The sequence below is a fragment of the Aquarana catesbeiana genome, linkage group LG01 (genome assembly GCF_042186555.1).
Source record: "Aquarana catesbeiana isolate 2022-GZ linkage group LG01, ASM4218655v1, whole genome shotgun sequence".
Lineage (NCBI taxonomy): Eukaryota > Metazoa > Chordata > Amphibia > Anura > Ranidae > Aquarana > Aquarana catesbeiana.
The window spans coordinates 496,105,332-496,130,379 of NC_133324.1; the positions used below are offsets into that span (position 1 = coordinate 496,105,332).

Here is a 25,048-nt window from a genome sequence, read left to right on the forward strand (position 1 = left end):
CATTTGATGGGCACAGTGGCTGCGTTTGATGGGCACAGTGGCTGCGTTTGATGGGCACAGTGGCTATGTTCTATGGCACATTGGCTGCGTTTTATGGCACAGTGGCTGCGTTTAATGGCACAATGGCTGCGTTTGATGGGCACAGTGTCAGCTTTTGATGGGCACAGTGGCTGTGTTTGGGCACAGTGGAAGCTTTTGATGGGCAGAGTGGCAGCTTTTGATGGGCACAACAGTGGCTGTGTCTGATGAGCACAGTGACTGCGTTTGATGGGTACAGTGGCTGTGTGTGATGGGCAGTGTCAGCTTTTGATGGGCACAGTGGGCATTTGATGGGCACAGTGGCTACGTTTTATGGCACAGTGGCTGCGTTTAATGGCACATTGGCTGCGTTTGATGGACACAGTGTCAGCTTTTGATGGGCACAGTGGCTGTGTTTGATGGGCACAGTGTCAGCTTTTGATGGGCACAGTGTCAGCTTTTGATGGGCACAGTGGCTGCATTTGATGGCACAATGGCTGTGTTCGATGGGCACAGTGGCTGCGTTTGATGGGCAGTGTCAGCTTTTGATGGGCACAGTGGCTATGTTCTATGGCACATTGGCTACGTTTTATGGCACAGTGGCTGCGTTTAATGGCACATTGGCTGCGTTTGATGGGCACAGTGTCAGCTTTTGATGGGCACAGTGGCTGTGTTTGGGCACAGTGGAAGCTTTTGATGGGCACAGTGGAAGCTTTTGATGGGCACAACAGTGGCTGTGTCTGATGGGCACAGTGGCTGTGTTTGATGGGCACAGTGTCAGCTTTTGATGGGCACAGTGGCTGCATTTGATGGCACAATGGCTGTGTTCGATGGGCACAGTGGCTGCGTTTGATGAGCACAGTGGCTGCGTTTGATGGGCAGTGCCAGCTTTTGATGGGCGCAGTGGGCATTTGATGGGCACAGTGGCTACGTTTTATGGCACATTGGCTGCGTTTTATGGCACAGTGGCTGCGTTTAATGGCACATTGGCTGGGTTTGATGGGCACAGTGTCAGCTTTTGATGGGCACAGTGGAAGCTTTTAATGGGCAGAGTGGCAGCTTTTGATGGGCACAACAGTGGCTGTGTCTGATGGACACAGTGGCTGTGTTTGATGGGCACAGTGGCTGCGTTTGATGGCACAGTGACTGAACAGTGACTGATGCAGCTGAACAGATCTGCTCTCTCTGGGAGCCGGGAGGATTTCTTCAAGTTCCTTCTGTCTTCTCTGTCTTCAGACCAGCCAGGCACTAGTCCGCTCCGGCTCCGCTCCCTCTTAGCCACTCTGTCTGAAGATGGCAGAGGTGGGCGGAGCTTCAGCTTGTTTACTAGCCGCGGAGGCGGCGTGCAAGGAATGCTGGGGCGGCCGCAGCGTCCCTGATTGACGTCACTCTGCTCCACAGCTAGACGCCGGCCGGCGATTATAGCTCGGCGCCCCTCTTCTGGAAAGAAATTACAGCGCTGTTTGGTCGCCTGTGGTACAGACTGCTTTTAGAGAGCTAAAGACTCTTTTTGCTTCTGCACCAATATTGGTACATCTTGATCCCGAACTACCTTTTTAGGAGGAAATAGATGCTTTGGACTCTGCCATGGGAGCTATATTTTCTCAGCAAAGTAAAGAAAAGATGAGGCTTCATTCTTGCACTTATTTCTCTTGTTTAAAGTTCTGGTTCTAAAGCCTAAACATTGCATTAAGGTAAAAAAAATGTTTAGGTAGCAGTATGCCACCTCCCCACCTTATATACTTACTTGAGACCTTAATCAATCCAGGACTGTGCACATCTGTAATGGCTCTCTCCCTTCTCCCTGCTCTCACAGGCTTGGCTGAGAACAGGGGAAGCCATTGGCTTCTGCTGCTGTCAGCCAAATCCTGTGATGAGGGAGTAGGGGGGCAGGGTCAAGCCACACCGTCTGTGTCTAAAAATGCAGACAGCACGGCTCAGGATTGAGCCCGCAGGTGTGCCATTATATGAATGTAAAAATAGGTAACTACTGCGCTTGTATCCACAACAGAATTGAGTAAAAAGCAGCTAGCACAATATTGATGAACAACACAAAAAATATATAAAATTGGTGCAGCACTTAATAGTAATGAATGAGCCCATAGAAAGCTAATCCAGAGAGGGTGTTCAACGCAATTCACATCAGAGGTGGTTACCAGATAATAGAGAAAGAGGAAACCATGACCGGCTCCCAATCACACTGCCGCTTACCCTCTTTAGTGGACCCTCATAACAAAGGTCAAATAGGCATTGGATTGTAAAGGGGACTTTTCAATCAAAGCAGGCAAGAGAAACAGATGTATACACCCCGATCTCAGCTTTCCTCTCACGATGCTCTGACAGTGACCACCACGGGGTCATTGTCTTGTTGGAAGGTAAACCTTCGGCCCCGTCTGAGGTCCTGAGCACTCTGGAGAAGGTTTTCGTCCAGGATATCCCTGTACTTGGCCGCATTCATCTTTCCCTCGATTGCAACGTCCTGTCCCTGCAGCTGAAAAACACCCCCACAGCATTATGCTGCCACCAGCGTGCTTCACTGTTGGGACTGTATTGGACGGGTGATGAACAGGGCCTGGTTTTCTTCACACATACCGCTTAGAATTAAGGCCAAAAAGTTCTATCTTGGTCTCATCAGACCAGGGAATCTTATTTCTCACCATCTTGGAGTCCTTCAGGTGTTTTTTTTAGCAAACTCCATGCGGGTTTTCATGTGTCTTGCACTGAGGAGAGGCTTCCTTCGGGCCACTCTGTCATAAAGCCCCGACTGGTGGAGGGCTGCAGTGATGGTTGACTTTCTACAACCTTCTCCCATCTCCCGACTGCATCCCTGGAGCTCAGTCACAGTTCTTTGGGTTCTTCTTTACCTCTCTCACCAAGGCTCTTCTCCCCTGATAGCTCAGTTTGGCTGGACGGCCTGCTCTAGGAAGGGTTCTGGTTATCCCAAATGTCTTCTATTTAAGGATTATGGAGGCCACTGTGCTCTTAGGAACCTTAAGTGCAGCAGAAAATTTTTTTGTAACCTTGGCCAGATCTGTGCCTTGCCACAATTCTGTCTCTGAGCTCTTCAGGCAGTTCCTTTGTCCTCAAGATTCTCATTTGCTCTGACATGCACTGTGAGCTGTAAGGTCTTATATAGACAGGTGTGTGGCTTTCCTAATCAAGTCCAATCAGTATAATCAAACACAGCTGGACCCAAATGAAGGTGTAGAACCATCTCAAGGATGATCAGAATAAATGGACAGCACTTGAGTTAAATATATGAGTGTCAAAGGGTCTAAATACTTAGGACCATGTGATATTTCAGTTTTTCTTTTTTAATAAATCTGCAAAAATGTCAACAATTCTGTGTTTTTCTGTCAATATCGGGTGCTGTGTGTACATTGAGGGAAAAAATTAACTTAAATGATTGTAGCAAATGGCTGCATTATAACAAAGAGTGAAAAATTTAAGGGGGTCTGAATACTTTCCGTCCCCACTGTATTATGTGGAAGTATCCCAAGCTTGCTAGATACTGGTCTCTCGTGATAGAGACTATTAACATGGTACTTATGCTTACCATATTGATGAACCCCAAGACATGTATATTGGGCTCATAGGTGTGTACATGAGCACACCCTAATCCATACGTGCAGTGCCAATTCCCATTACTGCCCAGGCTTCACCCGTGTTGGTCCCCCCCCCCCACCCCGCAGTGCTGCAGGGAAGGTTTCCAGATGGAGAGTGTTGGAAGGGGCTAGTAAATATGTCATTTATTGGCACCTTCCTTTTCTAAATGAACACACTCACTGTGTTCATTCATAACCGAAGCATGGTAAACCATGTTTACCATGCTTCAATTTGTGAATGAACAGGAAACCACTCAGCACAGAGCACTTTCCATTCATTCACTGTCCCTTGCAGCTGAGGCTGCAAAGAAAGGCATGCTTGTTTGAGCTTTGGGGTGCACACCCTAATGCAATAGGCTGCGCACACCTATGATTGGGCTGGCAAGATGAGGAGCTTTTCACTCCACCCACATATACAACAGTTTTGTTCATTTTTGGCATGAAAACTTAATAGTTCAAAATTGGATCTTGTCAGCTTCCTCAACCCAAGCTTTATGGGTGGGAACTATGAATGATGTCCTAATTTGAGAACATTTAACATTATCAACATAGGGGATGTCTTGGTAAATTCACAAAATAATGCAATAACTGGCTGAGCACTCCGGGACTACCCCCCCCCGCCAAACTAATAAAAGAAAGGCTACTGGGCAGTATCTAAGGAGTGAGATTTTTTTTTTTCCTTTACCCATATATACATACACATTATAAAATAAATGACAACACACACGTTTAATGCTCCGTTTTTTTTTTAACTGATCTTTATTATCTTATCTTCTGTGTATCCTAAGTTGTGGGTCATTCCTTTTGCCCCACTATAACTTTTCAAAAACTACTTCACGATGCATACTCTTACTTATAAGTGCCTAACGTGATTTCTTTGCATGCCAACACTGCAATTTGGTTGTTGTATTGTCTGGAGACAACTATAGTTGCACAATTTGTACATGTTTTCTTATTGGGTTTTGTTTTCTTCTTATTCTTTCTTTTTTTGAGGTTTTTTATACGGCCAAGAATTGTAAGGCTGAATTGTTCTCAAACAAAAATTGTATGGATTTCAGTAAAAAGGAAAAAAAATAAACACACTACATGGAATTTCTGATGTCATAATGTTCAGTGACCGGAACGGATAGTCAGCCAAGCCAGCAGCCAGGGATCAATGTAGTGACACAGCAAGCAGGATCTGGAGATAGAAGGGATGTCAGCAAAGCAAGTCTTGAACAGGATCGCAGGATATAGGACTGGACGGCTTAAGTAGGCAGGACTGACGAGCAGGATATCATCAACAGCTGAGTAACTGTGGAGAGATAGAAGCTGGCAATCAGCCGACAGCTGAGTGGCCAGCTCAGAGAAGGAAGGGCTGAGCCCAGCCCTGACATTAGGTCTGAAGACATGTTTGACCGGTCCATCTCCTTTACCTTGGCAGTGCGTCCAGTCGTCTTGGAGGTGCATTTGTGTTTGTTATGTTGGAATACTGCTCAGCAGTCCAATCTCCGAAGGGAGGGGATCATGCTCTGCTGCTTCAGTATGTCACAGTACATATTGGCATGGATGGTTCCCTCAATGAACTGTAGCTCCAAAGTGACGGCAGCACTCATGCAGCCCCAGACCATGACACTCCCAGCACCACGCTTGACTGTAGGCAAGACCCATTTGTCTGCGTACTCCTCACCTGGTTGCCGCCACACACGCTTGACACCATCTGAACCAAGTAAGTTTATCTTGGTCTCATCAGACCACAGGATATGGTTCCAGTAATCCATGTGCTTACCAAACTGTTTGTAGGCTTTCTTGTGTATCATCTTTAGAAGAGGTTTCCTTCTGGGACAACAGCCATGAAGACCAATTTGATGCAGTGTACAGTCTGAGCACTGACAGGCTGACCCCCACCCCACTCCTTTAACCTCTGCGGCAATGCTAGCAGCACTCATACCTCTATTTCCAAAAGTCAACCTTCGGATATGATGTCGAGCACGTGCATTCAACTTCTTTGGTCGACCATGGCAAGGCCTGTTCTTAATGGAACCTGTCCTGTTAAACCTCTGTATGGCCACCGGGCTGCAGCTCAGTTTCAGGGTCTTGGCATTCTTCTAGCCTAGGCCAGGGGAAGGCAACCCCAGCCCTCCAGCTGTTTTGAAACTACAAGTCCCATGAGACATTGCAAGACCCCAACAGTCACAGGCATGACGGGATTTTTAGTTTCATCACAGCTGGAGGGCCGAGGTTGCCTACCCCTGGTCGAGGCCATGTTGTAGAGCAACAATTCTTTTTTCAGATCCTCAGAGAGTTCTTTGCCATGAGGTGCCATGTTAAACTTCCAGTGACCAGTATGAGAGAGTTAGAGCGATAATACCTAATTTAACACACCTACTCACACCTGAGACCTTGCAACACTAACAAGTCGCATGATACCAGGGAGGGAAAATGCCTACTTGGGCCCAATTTGGACATTTTCACTTAGGGGTGTACTCAATTGTGTTGCCAGCGCTTTAGACATTAATGGCTGTATGTTGAGTTATTTTGAAGGGACAGCAAATTTACACTGTTATACAAGCTGTACACTCACTACTTTACATTGTATCAAAGTGGCATTTCTTCAGTGTTGTCACATGAAAATATATAATAAAATATTTACAAATATGTGAGGGGTGTACTCACGTTTGTGAGAGATAGATATATCTATATATAATTTTTTTAATAAATAAAATGAGCAGGGGCCCTTTGGGGTTGATCTGCTAAAACCGGAGTGCAAAACCTGGTGCAGCTCTGCATAGAAACCAATCAGCTTCCAGGTTTCTTTGTTAAAGCTTAACTGATCAAGCTGAAGTTAGAAGCTGATTGGCTACCATCCACAGCTGCACCAGGTTTTGCACTCTTCAGTTTTAGCAGATCAACCTCAAAAGGGCCTCTGCTCTTTTAATTATATATAGAATAATAAAATGCAGGGATGTCCTCCCAGAACTGGAGAGCCGCGATGTAGCTGTATTTTGGCTATAGCATGGTAGGGAACAGGTTAAATATTTAAAAAGTCCCTTGAACAGTCCAGATATCATAACCATTTCTGATGTGCCCAGGGAAACAGACCTGAGTGTTATCCTCCCACCATCCACAACTAGTGGGCAAACAAAGCCTCTTGACAAAATATACTGACCCTCTATGTATCGAATGGTCAAATAGCGCTTGTTATTTAGAGGCTTCCAACCTCAAGCACATCCAGGGTTCCACAGCTTCCGTCACACCTCATCCGCCCACACAGGTTCAGCTGGATAACTTTTTCTTGTGCCTGAAACTTACTGCTCACCAATGGTCTAAAGGCATCTGTCTCCCCTATACACTATATTGTCAAAAGTATTGGGACACCTGCCTTTACACACGTAAACTTTAATGGCATCCCAGTCTTCGTCCGCAGGGATCAATATTGAGTTGGCCCACCCTTTGCAGCTATAACAGCTTCAACTCTTCTGGAAAGTCTGTCCATGGGAATGTTTGACCATTCTTCCAGAAGCGCATTTGAGAGGTTAGGTTGGACAAGAAGGTCTGACTCACAGTCAGGGCTGGTGCTACTACTAGGCAGCCGCCTAGGGCATACTGCTGCCTAGGGCACCCGGCCACTGGTGTTCCTACTCTCTGCAGCAAGCAACTAAGTCTCAGCATCAGCAGGCAGCTGCCGCTCCATTCATACATAGTGTCAGAGGCGCAGCGGCGACAGAGGACTGTGTCTGTGTCCCGACTCCCAAATGAATGGAAGCAAGCAAACATTCATTGATGGGGGCTGGTGAGGCTGTATTTGATGGGGGCTAGTCAGGAAATTAGGTTTCGCCTAGGGGGTCGAAAATCCTTGCACCAGCCCTGCTCACAGTCTCCCCTCTAATTCATCCCAAGTATGCTCTATCGGGTTGAGGTCAGGACTCTGTGCAGACCAGTCAAGTTCCTCCACCCGATGTCTTTATGGACCTTGCTTTGTGCACTGGCCTACATCATTAGGTGGAGAGGGGGAATATGGTGTGGGGTTGTTTTTCAGGGGTTGGGCTTGGCCTCTTAGTTCCAGTGAAGGGAACTCTTAAGGAGTCAGCCTATCAAGACATTTTGGACAATTTCATGCTCCCAACTTTGTGGGAACAGTTTAGGGATGGCTCCCTCCTATTCCAATATGACTGCGCACCAGTGCACAAGTTGCTCTGGCATTCCAAAGACCAGATGATGTAATGCCAATAAAAGGCAAAAAACATTATTCTGCCCCATCATTAGTATTTTAAAAACCAGAGCCAATCATAGCGGGACTGGAAACTGAAAGCCTTGGTGTTGATCATTGTGCTATTTTATTCAATGGAAAAGTACTGTCGGGCACGTTACTTTACCTCCTGTTAGAAAGCATGGTTAGTGTTTTTTTTTTTTTATATATTTACTTGAAAAACATGAACTGTTTGAAGGACTTTTCTACAATTCAAAAACATAAAGCCCGAAAAAGGGAAGAGATGGTAATTTAAAGCCCAGTACACATTATCAGCAGGCTGAACGAAAAAAAACCAAAACTGAAGATAGCTGATAATAGCTCAGAAGGGAGATTGCTGTACTAATGTGATCTGACAGGGGGACATCTCCCCCGCCAAAAAACACAGGTCCGTGCTCTCAGCCTTTGGCTGAAAGAGCTAATCGGATACCAAATCGGCATACCTTTTTCGGTCATGCCCCTTTGATAGAAGGATCAACTGTAAGACTGGCTGCCATACACACAGGCCAAATGTAGGCCGGTTTCTATTGAACCGGCCGATACCACCCAATATTTGACACGTATGTACGTATGGAGCTTAAGTTGTCCAAAAATTAAGACTGTTTATTGCCAAGTTCAATAACATCACCATGTCACTGCAATTAAAAAGGAGGTGCACCATCTAGTGGTAACTTTTGAGAATATAAAAAGGATCTGTAATTGCAAAACATGTTAAACAACATTTTTGTTCATATAGTCAATTGGTCGGAGTAATTTTCATAAGAATATCTAATTTGTAACCATGTGGGTCTTCCTCCTCAGCGTGACAAAAATAAGCAGACAACATTTTGCTGCAACTTAGAATCCATGTGTTTTAGCTTGTGTGAGCTTTGTTGGACACAGATATAATTTATTTAAAGATTCTACTTATCTATGGGAGAATGAGACTGATCTTGATTTTCATAAGCAGTTTACATAAGTATTAAAGCGTTTGTTAAAAAGCTCTGTGTTTCCCCTCCGCTCAAATAACGGTTCCTTTTTTTCACCATCCTCTTCGTGTAATTATGTAAGGTGCACCCGTGTCTGTGCTTTGTTAAAATAAGCTGTTATATACCTGATTTGCAAGCGCTGCTCGGTGATCACGGGACCCGCTCTCTCTCCTCTCTTGCATGACAGCTGCAGCAGGCGGGCTCCATCCCTCTCCTCCTGACGCCAGCTCAGCGAGTGAGGAGAGAGTTGGCAGGGTCATGTGATTGCCGATCAGCGCTCGCAAAACAGGTATATAGCGTTTTTTTTTTTTTTTTTACAAAGCACAGACACAGGAGCACCTTACATAATTTACTAGAGAGGATGATGTAAAGTACATATAGTAGCTTAACAACCACTTTAACCCCTTCAGATCCGCGCTATAGCCGAATGACGGCTACAGTGCAGATCTGCTGCTTTGCCGGGAGGGCGTCAGTAGACATCCTCCCCTTGAAGGGCGCGTGCGGCACGGGCTGTGATCACACGAGTTAATGAGACTTAGGTGATCACGGATCGAAGGCGTCAATCCCGACCCCGTACCACATGATCAGCTGTCAGCTGATCACGTGATGTAAAGAGAAGATCGGTAATCGTTTTTTTTTTCTTCTCACGCTGAAAACAAAGCCGATTACCGGCTTCTGTTGAAGGGACATCGGCCCCGAAGAGGAAGAGGCGAAGCCGCCTCATGTGCCCACCAGTACCGCCTGCCAGTGCCACAAAACAGTGCCCACCAGTACATAAGTGCCACCTATCAATGCCCACGAGTGCCACCTATCAATGCCCACCAGTGGTGCCAATCAGTGCCATCAAACAGTGCTGACTATCAGTGTCACCTACCAGTGCCCATCACTGCCACCCATCAGTGCCCATCAATGCCACCCACCAGTGCCGCCCTACCAGTTCCCATAAATGCAGCCTATCGGTGCCCATCAGTGCAGCCTCATCAGTGTACATCAATGAAGGAGAAAAATTACCCGTTTGCAAAATTAACAAAATATAAAACGGTTTTGTATTTTTGTTTTTTTTTTAGAAAAATTCGGTCTTTAATAAAAAATAAAAAACCCAGGAGGTAATCAAATACCACCAAAAGAAAGCTTTTTTTCTGGGAAAAAAATGATAAAAATTTAATTTGGATACAGTGTTGTATGACCGCACAATTGTCATTCAAAGAGTGACAGCTCTAGAAGCTGAAAATTGGTCTGGGCAGGAGGGGGGTTAGGTGCCCAGTAAGCAAGTGGTTAATGATTATTTGTGAGATTTTGCATGATTTCTGCAACTAAAGACATTGAATTAAAAGTTATGTTGAAGATATGCCTTCCTTGTTTTTTACCTTTTACTTAGTTTTTCATTTTTTAATATTTGTGTTTTTTTACAAACTTATTATGGCTCTGCACTGTAGCTGTAGACAACCAATGTTTACACCATTGGTCTCCAAACTGCAGCCCTGGGGGCTGAGTGTAGGCCTTTGTTTGCCTTTATCTTGCCCTTGGTGCACTACATCCTCTGACCCCAATGATGCCACTCCCCTTACTGACAGGATTAATGGAGCACTACTCCTCCCACTGATACCAAAAAGGGGCACTATTACTCCAGTTAAAACCTATGATGAGGCATTGCTTGCCTTCCACTAACCACAGTCCAGCCCATCCCAAAGCCTAAAGGACAGTAAACTGGCCCTTTGCTTAGAAAGTTTGGAGACCCCTGGTTTACACCTATTAGGTTCTTGGAATCCATGGATGAATGAAAAGAGCTGAGGTAGTTTAAAAGTCAACCTAATATTTTGCAGTGAAAAATCAAAAATGAAAACCCTTGTATCATTAGGTCTTTAATCACAGACCACAATAAAAAAAAAAAAAAAAACCTCCACACAGCCTTACCTATGAAAGTCATGTCACAGTTCCTTGCAGATGTCAGAGTATGGAGGGGGATGGTTAGAGAATAAAATGAAAGCTTAGTTGCTGGCTTTTAGCAACAAGTTTGGTCATCAGAAAATTTACCGATTAGCTTCCATGTTTTGAGGAAAGAAGGCAATTGAAATTAAATGGTTGATGGAGCATAATGTGGGAATACTACGATACATAAAGTGAATTTTCAATGGTTTAATTTCATGTAGAAAAAGAGTAACACACACACGGAAGGGGGGTGCTTAATGACGTTTCACTAATTTCTTCTGTTAGAGTGGCAAATCCAGTAAGTAAATTGGCATATAATATCGCTGTACTCTGAAGAAACAAAAACATTATAAACCCCCAGAAATCACCAAAATGTATGTGTCACTATGCAATGAGAGATCTGAGAGTCAAGTATCTGAAATGCAGATTTATTTTTTATGTTACAACTGCAGTCAAGATGGGAGGAGGTTCAAACATACCACCTGAAACCATGTTTTTCATTATCAAAATCTTCCTCGGAGCGCAGGTTGTACAACTCATCTAAAATAGGAGGCACCCAGCGGGCTGTATGAAAAACAGATTCTCCAACCTGTCAGAGAAACATCACATGTAAAAAACGGACCTTGTTCTAACAAGAAAAAAAAAAAAAAAAAGAAGAAGGAAAGGAGAGAAAACGACTTCCCAGGTCATTTTACACAAACAATACTTAAGCACATAAAGACTCAATTTTGTTTATTTGGCACTGTACTGAATAGAATGGTTTAAGTCAACTGAAATGTATTGTACAAAGTTTTTAAATCATTAATAGCAACACTATAAAATACAAAGTATTACACTGCCTATAGTGACCCTGTACTCCAAATAGAAGCCTTTTGTCCCCCATGTCATCATCACTGTGCCTTGTAGGAACTTACGTGTGAGCAACAAATCGCCACTAAAGAGAACACTATTCACATTTCACTTTACAGTCAAACCAATAATCTCAATGCTGGGACTGGATCCTTTAGCAAAAAAGCCAACGTGCGTTCCCCCCAAAAGCCCCCCCTTCCCCCCACATCATGAGCTGTGAGCTACATTAGCAGCATAAGTTGCATGATCTGCCATTTCGTGCCCTTCTACTGAAGGGCCCAAGGCAGCCTCCACTTCTGCTTCCCCTTTGGCCTGGCCCGTGATTAAAGTCCTTAAAGTTATTGCAAAGTCTTTTTTCTTTTTTAAATAAAATAACAAATATGTTAAACTTACCTCCTCCGTGCAGTGGTTTTGCACAGGGCAGACTGGATCCTCCTCTTCTTGTGTCCCTGGCTGGAGCTCCTGGCCCCCACCCTCCTGTCGAGTGCCCCCACAGCAAGCAGCTTGCTGTGGGGGCACCCAAGCTGAGCTGCAGCTCCGTGTGTCAATTCAGACACCAAGCTGTGGTTCGGCCCCACCCCCTCTCTCTCCCCCGATTGGTTAACTGAGCTTGATTGACAGCGGGAGCCAATGGTGCCACTGCTATGTCTCATCCAATCAGGAGAGAGAGTCCCGGATGGCCGAGGCATTCGTGGACAACGCTGGAGAGAGATGGGATTCAGGCAAGTATTGTGGGGCCTGCTGCACAGATAGATAAAACGATAAAAAAACCTTCTGCTTTTACAACCCCTGCAATAAAATCAAGAAACTCAGAAACTGGTTTTCCTACCTTCCAGCCTGGGACATCTTTCATAATAATGGCCTCCTCTTCCAAATTTTTTCGTAAAGTCCGTATGACCCTTATAAAAGAAAAGCAGTTACGAAGGTCGAAACTGTGTGCAGGCAAAACAATCGTATTCACCATAATCATTTTCAAAAATACTATCCATAAACTAAACCTAGCAATCTAGATAAAAATAAAAAAAAAAAAAGTAACCTGCAAACAAGGACAGTACAGTGCATCCACACATAGGACACAAGGTCCCTCCCTATAGCATTTGTTTTTACTTCTGATATTGTTTTATAATTTGCCTATACTGGCTAGTATATCACAAGCTTATAAAAGTTCTAAGAATCCTCAAGAAGAGTGGAAAGGTGATTCCAACTTTCATTTGAGCCCCAACAAGCGCAGCAGGAGGCAGGAAGGGCTCAGATGCAGTACAAAAACCTATGCACACCTACCCTTAGATCCACTGATAAGTTTAGAGGCTGAAATGGTTGCTGACATAGATGCAAATGATATAACATTTTATTTAACGTAGTACACCAATAAGGATAGAATGTCTTTACTGGGAAAGAGTACAGATAAAGGAATTACCTCCGATCATCTTCTGCCTGGATTAAAGGCATTAGTGCAATTCGAGACTCTAGCTCTTCAATGTATAGTCGTCTGGATTAAAAAAACAAAAACAAAAAATAACAGGAGGTAAGATGAAGGTCATTATAGAAAAGGGAAATAACAACTAACGGCCTTACTATGAATATTAAAAATTAAAGGGAACACTACTGGTTTACAAAAAAGAGTTTTGGGGTATAGTTTAGCAAGGGGTTCTAGCAGTATATAGTATCTGATGCACATTTAATCAAATATCAATGAAATAGTTTTCTGTGGGAAATAGATGAATATAGTTTGAGAAACCAGGACTTTCAGCTAACAGATGCCATCACTCAGTAGGGGGACTATAGTGTAGTTCATGTAACTCCACAGCATGTAATTTGTTGCATTTTGAGTTTGAGTGGGCCAAGATGGACAAATGCCTAGTATTTCTAGAAATCTTCCAAAACAACCTGAGAGATGATTGGATCCTCCCTCTACAGGAAAGGCAAGCAGAAACCATGAAATCCTCCCACCCCCTCATTCCTCAGATGAGATAAAAGTAGACTGCCTCCATCAGTGTAAAAGGGGAAAAAAGTATAAAACAGCCACAAAAAGGGAAAAAAGTAGGAAACAGGCTTGTTGTCCTGAAAAAAACACTAGAAATTCCATTACTGGTAAGGCTAACTGGGAATTTCCCCAATCATCCTCCAGGACAGCAACCTGAGAGGAGAAGTAATAAATCCTACCTTCTGCCAAATCTGCCTGTAGAATTTTACCCGTCCTGTTGCAAGAGAACCTCTAAAGAGTTTGATGAAGGTATCTTAGCTAGACCAAACAGCCCCCCTGCAGACTTGCTCCCACCTTTCCTACCCATGAAGTTTGAAAGATGGGAAAGATGTGGTAGAATTCACTTTAAAGTGAAGTTCCACCAAAAAGTGGAACTTCCACTCATTGTACTCCTTCCCCCTCTCCAGTACATTTGGCACCTTTCATAGTAGGTGAGGTTGAAAAAAAAACACACAAGTCCAACCTATGTGTGTGATTATATGTCAGTATTACATTGTATATCCCTGTATATTGCGGTCATTCAGGTGCTTATCTAATAGTTTTTTGAAACCATCAATGCCCCCGGCTGAGACCACCGCCTGTGGAAGGGAATTCCACATCCTTGCCGCTCTTACAGTAAAGAACCCTCTACGCAGTTTAAGTTTAAACCGCTTTTCTTCTAATTTTAATGAGTGGCCATGTGTCTTGTTCAACTCCCTTCCGCAAAAAAGTTTTATCGCTATTGTGGGGTCACCAGTACGGTATTTATAAATTTAAATTATATCCCCTCTCAAGCGTCTCTTCTTCAGAGAGAATAAGTTCAGTGCTCGCAACCTTTCCTCATAACTAATATCCTCCAGACCCTTTATTAGCTTAGTTGCCCTTCTTTGTACTCGCCCCATTTCCAGTACATCCTTCCTGAGGACTGGTGCCCGAAACTGGACAGCATACTCTAGGTGCGGCCGGACCAGTCTTGTGAAGCAGGAGAATTATTGCTCTCTCTTGTTAATCCCCTTTTTAATGCATGCCAATATTTGTTTTGCTTTGTTAGCAGCAGCTTGGCATTGCATGCCATTGCTGAGCCTATCATCTAATAGGACTCCCAGGTCCTTTTTCATCCTAGATTCCCCCAGAGGTTCTCCCCCCAGTGTATAGATTGCATTCATATTTTTGCCACCCAAATGCATTATTTTAAATTTTTCTACACTAAACCTCATTTAACAGGTAGTTGCCCACCCCATTAATTGGGGTGGGGTGGAAGGGGGGACAGGATACCTGTCTTTCACAGGTATCCTGTCCCCACTTCTGGGATCCTCAGCCGCAGATATTTGTCACCGTTCGGGCTCCCTCGACTGCCGGGCCAGTAGGAGAGAGGAGCGGAGCCTCGCGCATGCACAGTAGGGTTCCCGGCGAAGTCGTAAGGCTACACTGCCGTGTTACCTTACTTGTAATGGAGGCGGCATGTACCCAACAGCTGATGAAAGCATCAGTTGCGGTGCCGACATCGCTGGACTCCAGGATAGGTAAGTGTCTGATTATTAAAAGTCAGCAGCTGCAGTATGTGCGCTGCTGGCTTTTAATTTTTGCAGAGGTGGGAGGACCTCTGCTTTAAGGAGGCACTTGAAATACTTCTTGGAAAACAAAGGCTATAGCTTGTTTAATCCGTCTGGCAGCAATGGCCTTGCGAGGTTTGTAAGCTCCTACTTGTACCACTGAAACCAAAAAGAAGATAATTCAATCTTCTGAAGCATCTAGTAGCTTCTAGATAGAGGACTATCTAAATATCTAAAGCAGGGGTGTCAAACTAAATTTTATTGCTGGCCGCATCAGCATTATGGTTGCCCTCAAAGGCCCGGTTGTATCAGTAAGACAATATAAATTTATCCAGGGCTTTTTTCCTAGAGAATAGCCGCAGTAATGTAACCACATCCCCCCCCCAAACAGCACTGAACAATGGGTGTGGCAAAATTGCACAGTAGGGGGCTCTAAATACTAGGCGTGCATTAGGTTTTGCGTTCAGGAATGCACTGTGTACAAAGTGCAGTTTCTGGGGTGCGCTATGCACAGATTTCAGGTGTGGGCTGTGTATAGATTGCAAGGTTGTGGAGTGCTCTACATTCAGAGTGCAGGGTTTGGGGGTGTGCTATGCACAGTGTAAAGGGTTTAGCTCCCTCACAGGTTATCAACTTCTCACTTACACTTCTCCTAGGCTGTGGCCTCTGCACCACTCTCCTTCATCCTCTACCTCTGTACACATCTCCCCCCGCCCCCAAAAAGAAGCTTCCTCGCATCTTAACCTACCCAGCCCGACTCTAGCACCTCCCGGCAGTGTAGGCGGCACCATCTCTCTCTCACTTGCAGGGAGATTATTGGTCAGCATCTTTGCGTTTGGGCACAGATAGGGATCAGTGCAGTTTACTATGTGATACACAATGCCCCATCCCACCCTGCACCTCCCTTGTCCTCGCCAGGAGTGCCATTCAGGCAGGGATCTGTGAGAGCCAAGAGGAAAGCTGTCCTTGCAAATACAGAAGGCTTCTGTGTTCACAAGTGGCAGTGGTGAGCAGGAAACGAAAGCCACTTTCCAGAAAAAAAATAAATAAAAAAAAAGCCCTGGATGCGAGGACCACATGAAATTGCCCAAGGGCCGGATACATGTGATCTGAAGAATGGAAACTCTTTCTTTGGGTCTACAGGACTATTGCATAAGGCAGGCAGAATGACTACCTAGGTCCTAAGAACTAAAGTAGTCACCTTTTGTATATACATAGGGTCTGGCTTCAGTATCACTCTAGGAAATAGATGCCCAATGCTAAAAAACCAAAGAGGAACAAACTGATCTAATGAAGTGTGCCTTGATAGCAAATGACAAAACCTTATAGGTTTGAATGAAGAACTGCCTAAGCTATCTAGAAATGATGTAACAAGAGTCAGGCAGTCACTCACGGGGACCTTCAGATATGATGAAAAGAAAGTGAGGAAGACTTGAACAGCTCATACAACATCCAGTACAATGGAGAAAAAGGAGCAGGACAGAGGGAAGAAGGTACAAAATCCTAATTAATGTGAAAGGAGGAAACCACCGTAACCAAAAAGGCGACCTAGGGCTCAATACAAACTTGTTTCCATGTAGAACAAGAAAGGGGACGCAAACTCAGAACTCGCCCTGCAGAAGTTATGGCAATGCTGAAGAAACCCTGTGGATGAGTGTTGACAGAGGAATCTCTCTCAAAAGGTCAGTTTTAGAAGAGCCAAAAAGAACCAGGCTGAGATCCTAGGTTTCTTGGGTAGAATTTCATTGCCCCACACCAAGAGTGCTACACCGGGATAGACCATGCAAGTGGTGGATTTCTTAAATTAGAGGAGCATAAAAAATGACAGAACTGGACAGGCTGCTAACTCACAGAACTCAGGTTTCAACAGCCATGCTGTTTAAGCAGTAATAAACCCAAACATTTTATAGCAGCTTACCAATTCTTAGATGTTATGGCTGCATTCATTTTATTTTTTAGGATTTTTTTCCCCTTCATTTTCATCTGGTGATTCAGCCAGTAAGTCTGTTTTTCAAAAGAACAAGCTCTCTTTAAAATGTATCAGTTTGGATGAGACAAAATCTAACACTAGCAGGAGTGCTTTATGCCCCTTTCACACAGGCTTTCTGATCAGGTCCGCCTGTCAGTTTTTCAGGAGGACCTGATTGGACACTCCTTTCACCTCTATGGAGTGGCAGATGTCAGCGGTGACATCTCCGCTGACATCCACCGATATCCGATCCTGTCCGTGAAATCCAGACGGATGAAGACCCCATTTTCCCATCTGTCTGGTGGACTGGATAATATCGGACATCCGATCTTCCTATAGAGGAGAGTGGGGCTCTGACAGGTCAGTTTCTGAACAGTGGGCAGAGACGGGCCTGTAATCCACCTACTCAGCGAGGGTCAGCGGATCAATCCCCCGCTGAGCAAATCGGAGTCCATCGGGCGGACTGCCTGTAAGAAAGAGCCCTAACATGATTAGCTTTATTTATATAAAAGGATTATCCTAAAAAGGAAAACAAAAAACGTTTTTCTGTAACTGATTATAAAGTGTAAACTGGAGTTTGGCTTCAATTGGTTAGTGTATTTTAATCTGCTAGTATATTTAAACACTACCATCCCCCAAGACTGGAAATGCTGTCTTTTGTTCATTTGTGCTTATTCATCCAGAGTGGGGACACGCTAATAATGAGTTGCTGGCCAGATCACCAGGTTAAAAACAGAGCAGATGAGGGAGGAGCTGTGGCACTAAATCGGGATTGGATGACTTTGCAGTCGAGAGGTTAAGGCCCCTTTCACACTGGGGCGGTGGGGGCGTCGGCGGTACAACAGCTCTATTTTTAGCGCTGCTGTACCGTCGTTCTTGCAGCGGTATTCAGCCGCTAGCGGTTCGGTTTTAACCCCCGCTGGCGGGCGAAAAAGGGTTAAATCCACTCGTACAGCGCGGCTATAGCCGTGGTATTACCGCGGTATAGCCGCGCTGTCTCATTGATTTCAATGGGCAGGAGCGGTTTAGGAGCGGTGAATACACCGCTCCTTCCCCGCTCCAAAGAAGCAGCTTGCAGGACTTTTTTTACCGTCCTGCGAGCGCACCGCTTCAGTGTGAAAGCCCTCGGGCTTTCACACTGAACAAACAGCGGAGGCTGTTTAGGGGCGGTTTTCAGGCGGTATTTTTAGCGCAATACCGCCTGAAAACCGCTCCAGTGTGAAAGGGGCCTAAGTGTTGAAGAGATAACCAGATGACCCCTAGCTCCAGTATGTTGATCTGGAGACAAGTTTCTTCTTGAGATCAAGACCCAGGCACCAAAGGGGTATCCAATGACTTTTCCCCAGCCAGTCAGACTGACATCTTTTGTGAGAATCTTTTAGACCTAAATTAGGAAGATTCCCCTCCAACTCCAGAGCTGGATTCCTCGGACATCGGGCCAAAGACAACCTGGGCCTGGGTGTCAGGTGTATCTGTAGGTCCTGAGATTGTGGTTTCTTGTCCCATGCAGCAAGAATGTTGAATTGTGATAGTCTGAAGTGGAATTAGGGATGCAGAACTGCCTCAAATAAGTCAACCATTATTCCCCGAACCCTCATGCAGTGGCAAGATTGGACAGCTCTTGGACTGCACAGTCCGAATATGGAAGAAGTGTCAGGAGCTTATCTTGTTATGCAGACTGACTAGTATGTAAATGGAGACCCAGAAACTCAAAGCAGCGAGTAGGTTCCAACGCAACCTCTGAAGGGTCAGAATTCAACAATGCTCTGTTGAGTCTGAACAGTCAGTTGGATTTAAAGTGACAAAATCTTTTCTGATTGTTCCCCTAGAACAGTGTTTTTCAACTCCTGTCCTCAAGACCAACAGGCCAGGTTTGCAAGATAACTTAAATACATCACAGGCAATATCATTTGCTGCTCAGCGATTGCAGTATTCTAGTCTGCATCTCTCCAAGGTAATACTTAAAATCTGGCCTGTTAGTGGGTCCTGAGGATAGAGGTGAGAACCACTGCCCTAGAAGATCATCCAGGTATGCTATTAAGTGGATGCCCTGTGGGCACAGGAGCTAATATCTAGGTGAATATCTGAGGTGCAGTGAACATATCAAAAGGGAAGCACCTAGTAGTGTTACTAGTGTAGATCCGATGAAAAGAAGGGGACATGCAAGTAGACATCCTTATGTCTACAGAGGGCCAAAAGTCTCCCAGATGGAAAAAAAAACAACAATGAATGACCTTGCAGATTACATGCAGACCTACTGTACACAGATGCAGACAGAATGGGGCATATGCACCCATTTGCATCACAACTGCAAACAGGACTAAAAAACTCATTTCACGTTTGACTCCCTGAGAGAGGTAATATGCCACAGCAGTATTCTTGTCCATTAGTCTTTTTTTTTCTGCTTGTTTCCTGTAGAGGGAGGAACCAATCATCTCTACGTTTGCTGTCCTGAAAGAGAATTAGGCCTCATGTACACTGCTGCTGGTAAAACTGACATTTAGGAGCAATTGGGCATTTTTTTCAACTGCTCCTGAACCCTCCTCTATGTTCTCTTATCAGTAAATGTACTCAGGGTCATTTCTAGGCAGTAGAGTTTAGAGGCTTTTTAAGAAAGCAAAAAAAATGGGTTCAGAAGCTGAGTTTAGAGGCTTCTAAAAGCGACTAAATGCAGTAACTCGTGTTTAGCCACGTTTCGTTTACAGGCGTTTTTCATTTTTGGAGATTTAAAAAAAAAAAAAAAAATTTCAAAATGCTTCTAATCGCTAACGCGGCAAAACATGGCAAACGCGGCATGTAAATGTGGCAAAACGGACGTTTTAAACGTGAGTTACTATCTGTCAAGTTATATCGTTCAGGAGAGGTTGTAAATACGTCCCGTGCACATGAAGCCTTAGGGAAACGGAAAATAAGATGACATCCAGTGACTGAGTCAGCCGTATAAAAGCACGACATTACTATATGGTGCTTAGACTCTCCCAAATTCATTCAGCTATCCCATATCCACGTTTTAGCTCTACGGACACCCTCTTGGTTTCTGTGTTTTCTTCCTAAATATCTCCTGAGTATTCCATGTATTAAATATACGTATTGTGTTTACCCCTGTATGTGCTATTTCTGTTGGTTGCATTGTTTTAATTCCTCTGACTGTAAATGGGACTCCGAGCATGCATATAATAAAGCATACATTTTAGTTTAAAGATTCAGCAGTCCACAGAATTTCAGATACCTCCTTTCTCTATTCCACTTGCCAATGCTCCAAAGGCCAAACATCATGACTCCTATACCCATAGCAAACATAGTATAACCTGCAAAAAAGGAGACATTATTTACAATATTATATAACCCTTTAGACAAAATATTACACCCAAATGGGCAAGAACGTTTTCCGATGAAAGTATATGCTTGCATTCTATAAGCAAGCATCTCAATAAGGTGTCCATATTGGGCATTAAGTGGAAAAACCTCTAACCATATTGCTTCTGTAAAAGATACGCCTGGTACAAGTGACAGAACTCTTTTGCATTTTTTTTTTTTCAAGATGGCCATTTAGGCTTAACCTCTTGCTTACTGGGCACTTAAATCCCCCTCCTGCCAAGACCAATTTTCAGCTTTTAGAGCTGTCACACTTTAAATGACAATTGCGCGGTCATGCTACACTGTACTCAAATGAAATTTTTATCATTTTTTTCACGCAAATAGAGATTTCTTTAGGTGGTATTTAATCACATATTTTTATTTTTTGCCAAACAAACAAAATAAGACAGAAATAAAAAAAAACGTGTTTCATAGTTAGTTATAAAATTTTGCAAACGGGCAGTTTTTCTCCTTAATTGATATTCGCTGAGGAGGCTGCACTGATGGGCACAACTGACGGGCACTGGTATTGATAGGCAGCACTGGTGATGACGCACTGATTGGTGATTTATAGGCGGCACTGATGGGTGACACTGTGGGCACTAGTAGGTGGTGCTGGTGGGCACAGAAGCCTATGCAGAGGCTCTCCACGATCGGGACCGATGTCCCTCTCGCAGCTGCCGGTGATCGGCTTTTTTTTCCTCCTCACGCTACCAGCGAGAGGAGAAAAAATAGCCGATTACCGACTCTGTTTACATCACATGATCAGCTGTCATTGGCTGACAGCTGATCACATGGTAGGGGGTCAGGATCAACCCCTTACTCCGATCTGTGATCAGCCAAATCTCAGACTTGCTGATCACAGGGCGAGCAGGCTCAAACACGGGAGGACATCCATGGACGCCCTCCCCGCAAATTAAGTCCGCGCTGCAGCCGTCTTTCGGCTATAGCACGGACGGCAAGTGGTTACAGTAGAAGTCAGCCAAAAACTAAGAGCCCTTTCACACTGCCAGCGCCCGGGCATCAGTGGTAAAGCGCCGCTAGTTTTAGCGGCGCTTTACGGCCCTTTTTGCAGCTCTTTTCGGGCGCTAGCGGGACGCTTTTGACCACCGCTAGCGGCTGAATAAAGGGTTAAAGGGCAATGCAAAGCGCCGCTGACGAGGCGCTGCCCATTGATTTCCATGGGCAGGGGTGCTTTCGGAGTGGTGTGTACACCACTCCTAAAGCGCCTCAAAGAAGTTGCTTGCAGGACTTTTTTTTGACGTCCTGCCAGCGCAGCACCCCAGTGTGAAAGCACTCGGGCTTTCACACTGGGAATGCAGATGAGGCTTTTTTCAGGAGCTTTACAGGTGCTATTTTTAGCGCTAAAGCACCTGAAAAACGCCTCCAGTGTGAAAGGGGTCTTACTCTAAAGCTACTCTCAGTCACATTCTAAACCTAATCTATCTGACCCTGTAAAGAAGAAATCTCTATACCTACAGTACCTGTTCTGCAGCCGCTATGGTTTGGTCCCACGCTAAAGTGGCAGCTTCAGTGTGTAGGCATGTGCAGGAGAGGCAGGTGACAACAGAAGCCTCATAGTAACCCTGTGACGTCATTTTCCAGACATTGTCGGTTCCCTCCTACACACAGTATCCGCTGTTGGAGACTGGACTGGATCAGCTTCAGAAAAGGTATGTAGAGAGATTTCTTCTTCACGGGGTTAGATGGATTAGATTATGATGTGGCTGCAAGTAGGTTTATGCCGCGTACACACGAGCGAACTTTAAAGGCAGACTTTGCCCGGCGGATTTTTCGACGGACTTTCTGAATGAACGGACTTGCCTACACACAATCAACCAAAGTCCGCCGAATTCGTACGTGATGACGTACGACCGGACTAAAACAAGGAAGTTCATAGCCAGTAGCCAATAGCTGCTCTAGCGTGGCTTTTTGTCCGTCTAACTAGCATACAGACGAGCTAACTTTTCGACCAGACTCGAGTCCGTCGGATAGAGTCAAATCTAAGTCCGTCCAACTTTTGAGAAAACAAAGTCCGCTGGAGCCCACACACGATCGAATTGTCCGACGAAATCCCGTCCGCCGGGCAAAGTCTGCCGTAAAGTCCGTTCGTGTGTACGCGGCATTAGAGTTAGTTAGGTTATGGCTGAACTTCCACTTTAAGTGCAAGCAAGATAGCTAAATAAAAAGTATGTACAGTATGTTGATCTTAAAATTAACCCCCATGGAGTTTCTTCAATCCTATGCCCAGTTTGAACACAGGATCTAAACGCCTTTTCAAGTTGCTAGAATCAGTAAATGGTACCAAGAAATTAGACCTGACAGAGGATGGCACATAGTTTTGACTTGTGAATAAGTTAAAGTGGTTGTAAACCTTAGGCCCCTTTCACACTGGGGAAGTAGGGGGCGTCGGTGGTAAAACAGCGTTATTTTTAGCGCTGTTTTACCGCGGTATTCGGCCGCTAGCCATGCGGTTTTAACCCCCAGCTGGCGGCCGAAAAAGGGTTAAATCCACTCGTATAACGCGGCTATAGCCGCGGTATAGCCGCGCTGTCCCATTGATTTCAATGGGCAGGAGCGGTTCAGGAGCGGTGAATACACCGCTCCTTCACCGCTCCAAAGATGCGGTTGACAGGAGGTTTTTTCTTCTCCTGCCTCGGGCTTTCACACTGAACAAACAGCGGAGGCTGTTTTGGGGCGGTTTGCAGGCGGTATTTTTAGCGCAATAACGCCTGCAAACCGCCCCAGTGTGAATGGGGCCTTAGTCATGGAATCTGACCGAAGCACATACTGTAAATCTGTAGTGTTTACTTATCTCTCTCCAAAGCTTCAAGTGTCGTTTCTCTCTGGTGCTGTATTACTCGGTTATCAGCACGAGTCACTTCTGAGAATTTTCCCAACATACAAGATAAATTTGTTTAGGGGAGGGAGCTTAGCACACAGCTTGTCTATTCACAACACAGTTTGTGTGTGTGGGTTCCTTTCCCCAATTAGCTCTCACACACTGTGTAACTGCAGCCTCTCCACCTCCTCTGTGTTCCTGACAGATAAAGAAAGATTTTTAACATGATCTGTCCCTTTTGAAGGGGTGTAGAGAAGACTACAGATAAACAAGTAAAACCTATGTAGGAGGATTTGTTTCATCTCTGTGTATCATCTGAGGCTATTCATTTTACTGGATATATGTGAGGATTTACAACAACTTTAACCACTTGCCGACCGCCTCACGATGATATACGTCGGCAGAACGGCAGGGCAGGCAGAGTAACGTACCCGTACGTTACTCCCCTCCCACTCCCCTGGTGCCCGAGGCGGTCGGCATCGTTGCAGGAGCGGTCCATCCTGAGGGGGAGGCCACTGATTCATGGCCACCCCCTCACGATCGCTCCTGAAGAATGGGAAGCTTCTTCTGCTTCTGAAATGAAAACAGAAACAGAAGAAGTAATGTCATCTCTCCTCGTGTCGGTCTTTTCGTCCGGAGCACGAGGAGAGAAGACATCACTGTGAGTTTGCAACAACAGCACACTAACACTAGTACACACAGGCACATAAATTACCCCCCAATCACCCCCCGTCACAGAAAATAGCAGTTTTTATTTTTTTACTGATCACTGTATTGGTGTCATTTTGTGACTGTTTTAAGTGTTAGGGCAATTAGTGGTAGGCCCCTTTAGGTCTAGGGTACCCCCTAATAAAGGTTTAACCCCTTGATCGCCCCCCCAGTTAACCCTTTCACCCCGTCGCCAGTGTCAATAATCAATCATTTTTCTGATCGCCGTATAAGTGTCACGGGTGACGCTAGTTAGCCTGTTAGTTATTTAGGCTCACCATCAGCTTTTTATAGCGTCAGGTACCCCCATATACTACCTAATAAAGGTTTTAACCCCCTGATTGCCCCCTAGTTAACCTTTTCACCAGCGATCACCGTAAAAGTGTTAGGGTGACGCTGGTTAGTTTGTTTTTTATACCCGCCGTTTATTACCCAATAAAGAATTAACCCCCTGATCGCCTGGCGGGTGATATCAGTTAGGTTTTAGGGTCAGCGTCACCCCAGGCAGCATCAAATTAGTGTCAGTACCGCTAACACCCACGCATGAAGCATACACCTCCCTTAGTGATATAGTGTCTGAACAGATCAATATCTGATCAGATCTATACTAGCGTCCCAGCAGTTTAAGGTTCCCAAAAAAGCAATGTTAGAGGGATCAGCTCAGATACCTGCTAGCACCTGCGTTTTGCCCCTCCGCCCAGCCCACTCAAGTGCAGTATCATTCGATCACTGTCACTTACAAAACACTAAACACATAACTGCAGCGTTCGCAGAGTCAGGCCTGATTCCTGCGATCGCTAACAGTTTTTTTGTTAGCATTTGATACAGTTGCTGACAGCCTAGGAGCTTTTTTACCTGTGAGTCTCACTACTGTACCTGTAAATTTAGAGCCCAAAATGGCAAATCGAAGGTACAGTAGCGAAGAGGCCTACACGTTTCTAAGCATGACAGATAGTGAAGAGGAAGTCACTCATCTGTCAGATTCAGGCTCAGAATACGATCCTGTAGACGACAGCGGCTCCATGACAGATAGCTCTGATGACGGAGTTGTGGTCCCTG

At 44.9% G+C, this 25,048-nt stretch overlaps 1 protein-coding gene across 1 annotated transcript in view; it reads right to left on the bottom strand.

Moving 5' to 3' along the window:
* Window positions 1-11,160: 11,160 nt before the first annotated feature.
* The window catches only part of NDUFA13 (NADH:ubiquinone oxidoreductase subunit A13), a 35,241-nt gene continuing 21,353 nt past the window's right edge, over window positions 11,161-25,048 (bottom strand). Inside the window, exons 2-5 of the mRNA XM_073592316.1 lie at window positions 20,312-20,390; window positions 13,015-13,086; window positions 12,427-12,496; window positions 11,161-11,337 (exon numbers count right to left, since the gene is read on the bottom strand). Coding sequence (XP_073448417.1) covers window positions 11,218-11,337; window positions 12,427-12,496; window positions 13,015-13,086; window positions 20,312-20,390 — 341 coding nt within the window. The 3' untranslated portion in view covers window positions 11,161-11,217. The remainder of the gene's footprint in view (window positions 11,338-12,426; window positions 12,497-13,014; window positions 13,087-20,311; window positions 20,391-25,048) is intronic.